This window comes from Meleagris gallopavo, assembly GCF_000146605.3.
Source record: "Meleagris gallopavo isolate NT-WF06-2002-E0010 breed Aviagen turkey brand Nicholas breeding stock chromosome 18 unlocalized genomic scaffold, Turkey_5.1 Chr18_random_7180001835843, whole genome shotgun sequence".
Classification (NCBI taxonomy): domain Eukaryota; kingdom Metazoa; phylum Chordata; class Aves; order Galliformes; family Phasianidae; genus Meleagris; species Meleagris gallopavo.
Window position 1 is genome coordinate 4,983 of NW_011099178.1, and position 780 is coordinate 5,762.

Genomic DNA, 780 nt, shown 5'->3' on the forward strand with positions numbered 1-780 from the left:
TGCCCTTCTCATTGCCCAGCCCAGCTCAGGGTGGTGGCACCGAGCCTCCGGGTCGCTGCCATCGTGGGACAGGACGTCGTGCTGCGCTGCCACTTGTCCCCTTGCAAGGATGCTTGGAGCTCAGACATCAGATGGATCCAGCACCGGTCCTCTGGCCTTGTGCACCACTACCAAAATGGGGTGGACCTGGAGCAGATGGAGGAGTATAAAGAGAGGACAGAACTGCTCAGGAATGGGCTCTCTGATGGAAACCTGGATCTGCGCATCACTGCTGTGAGATCCTCTGATAGTGGCTCCTACAGCTGTGCTGTGCAAGATGGTGATAACCATGGAGAAGCTGTGGTGAACCTGGAGGTGTCAGGTCAGTGGCTGGGGTGACGGTGACGCCTCCAGCTGTTGATGGGTTTTGTGTCCCACCTCACCTCTGTCCATCCTCATCCTCATGTAAATTCTTGAGTGTTTGAGAGGCCATTGGGAATGGAAAAGGAACCCTTGTCCTGATGTTTTTTTTCCAGATCCCTTTTCTGAGATTGTCCATCCCTGGAAGGTGGCTCTGGCTGTGGTCATCACACTTCTGCTTGGGTCATTTGCTGTCGTCATTGTTTTTCTCCATAGAAAGCGAGGTGAGCTGGGAGCAGAAGGGATGGAGCGCAGGGAGGTGTTGTGCAGGGACAGGGATGGTCGAGGCGATGCTGTGTAGCATGGAGGTACACAGGAGGAGGAAGGGAGATTTTTCCTGGGATTCCCATCATGCTTGTTAAATAATGTTTGCCTTTCTTT

General features: G+C 53.6%; 1 protein-coding gene across 1 annotated transcript; it reads left to right on the forward strand.

Annotated features, from left to right (window-relative positions):
* The first annotated feature begins 43 nt into the window (after positions 1-43).
* Positions 44-774, forward strand: LOC104915515 (myelin-oligodendrocyte glycoprotein-like). The gene is made up of 2 exons (XM_010726425.3): positions 44-361; positions 516-774. The coding sequence occupies exons 1-2, from the start codon at positions 196-198 to the stop codon at positions 698-700; spliced, it is 351 nt and encodes a 116-aa protein (XP_010724727.3). The 5' UTR covers positions 44-195; the 3' UTR covers positions 701-774.
* The last annotated feature ends 6 nt before the right edge of the window (positions 775-780 follow it).

Excerpts from the sequence above, each read along its gene's own strand:
- LOC104915515 (XM_010726425.3), top strand. The coding sequence starts at position 196 with ATGGAGGAGTATAAAGAGAGGACAGAACTGCTCAGGAATGGGCTCTCT. Across the intron at positions 362-515 it reads GGTGAACCTGGAGGTGTCAG|ATCCCTTTTCTGAGATTGTC; the intron begins GTCAGTGGCTGG and ends TTTTTTTTCCAG.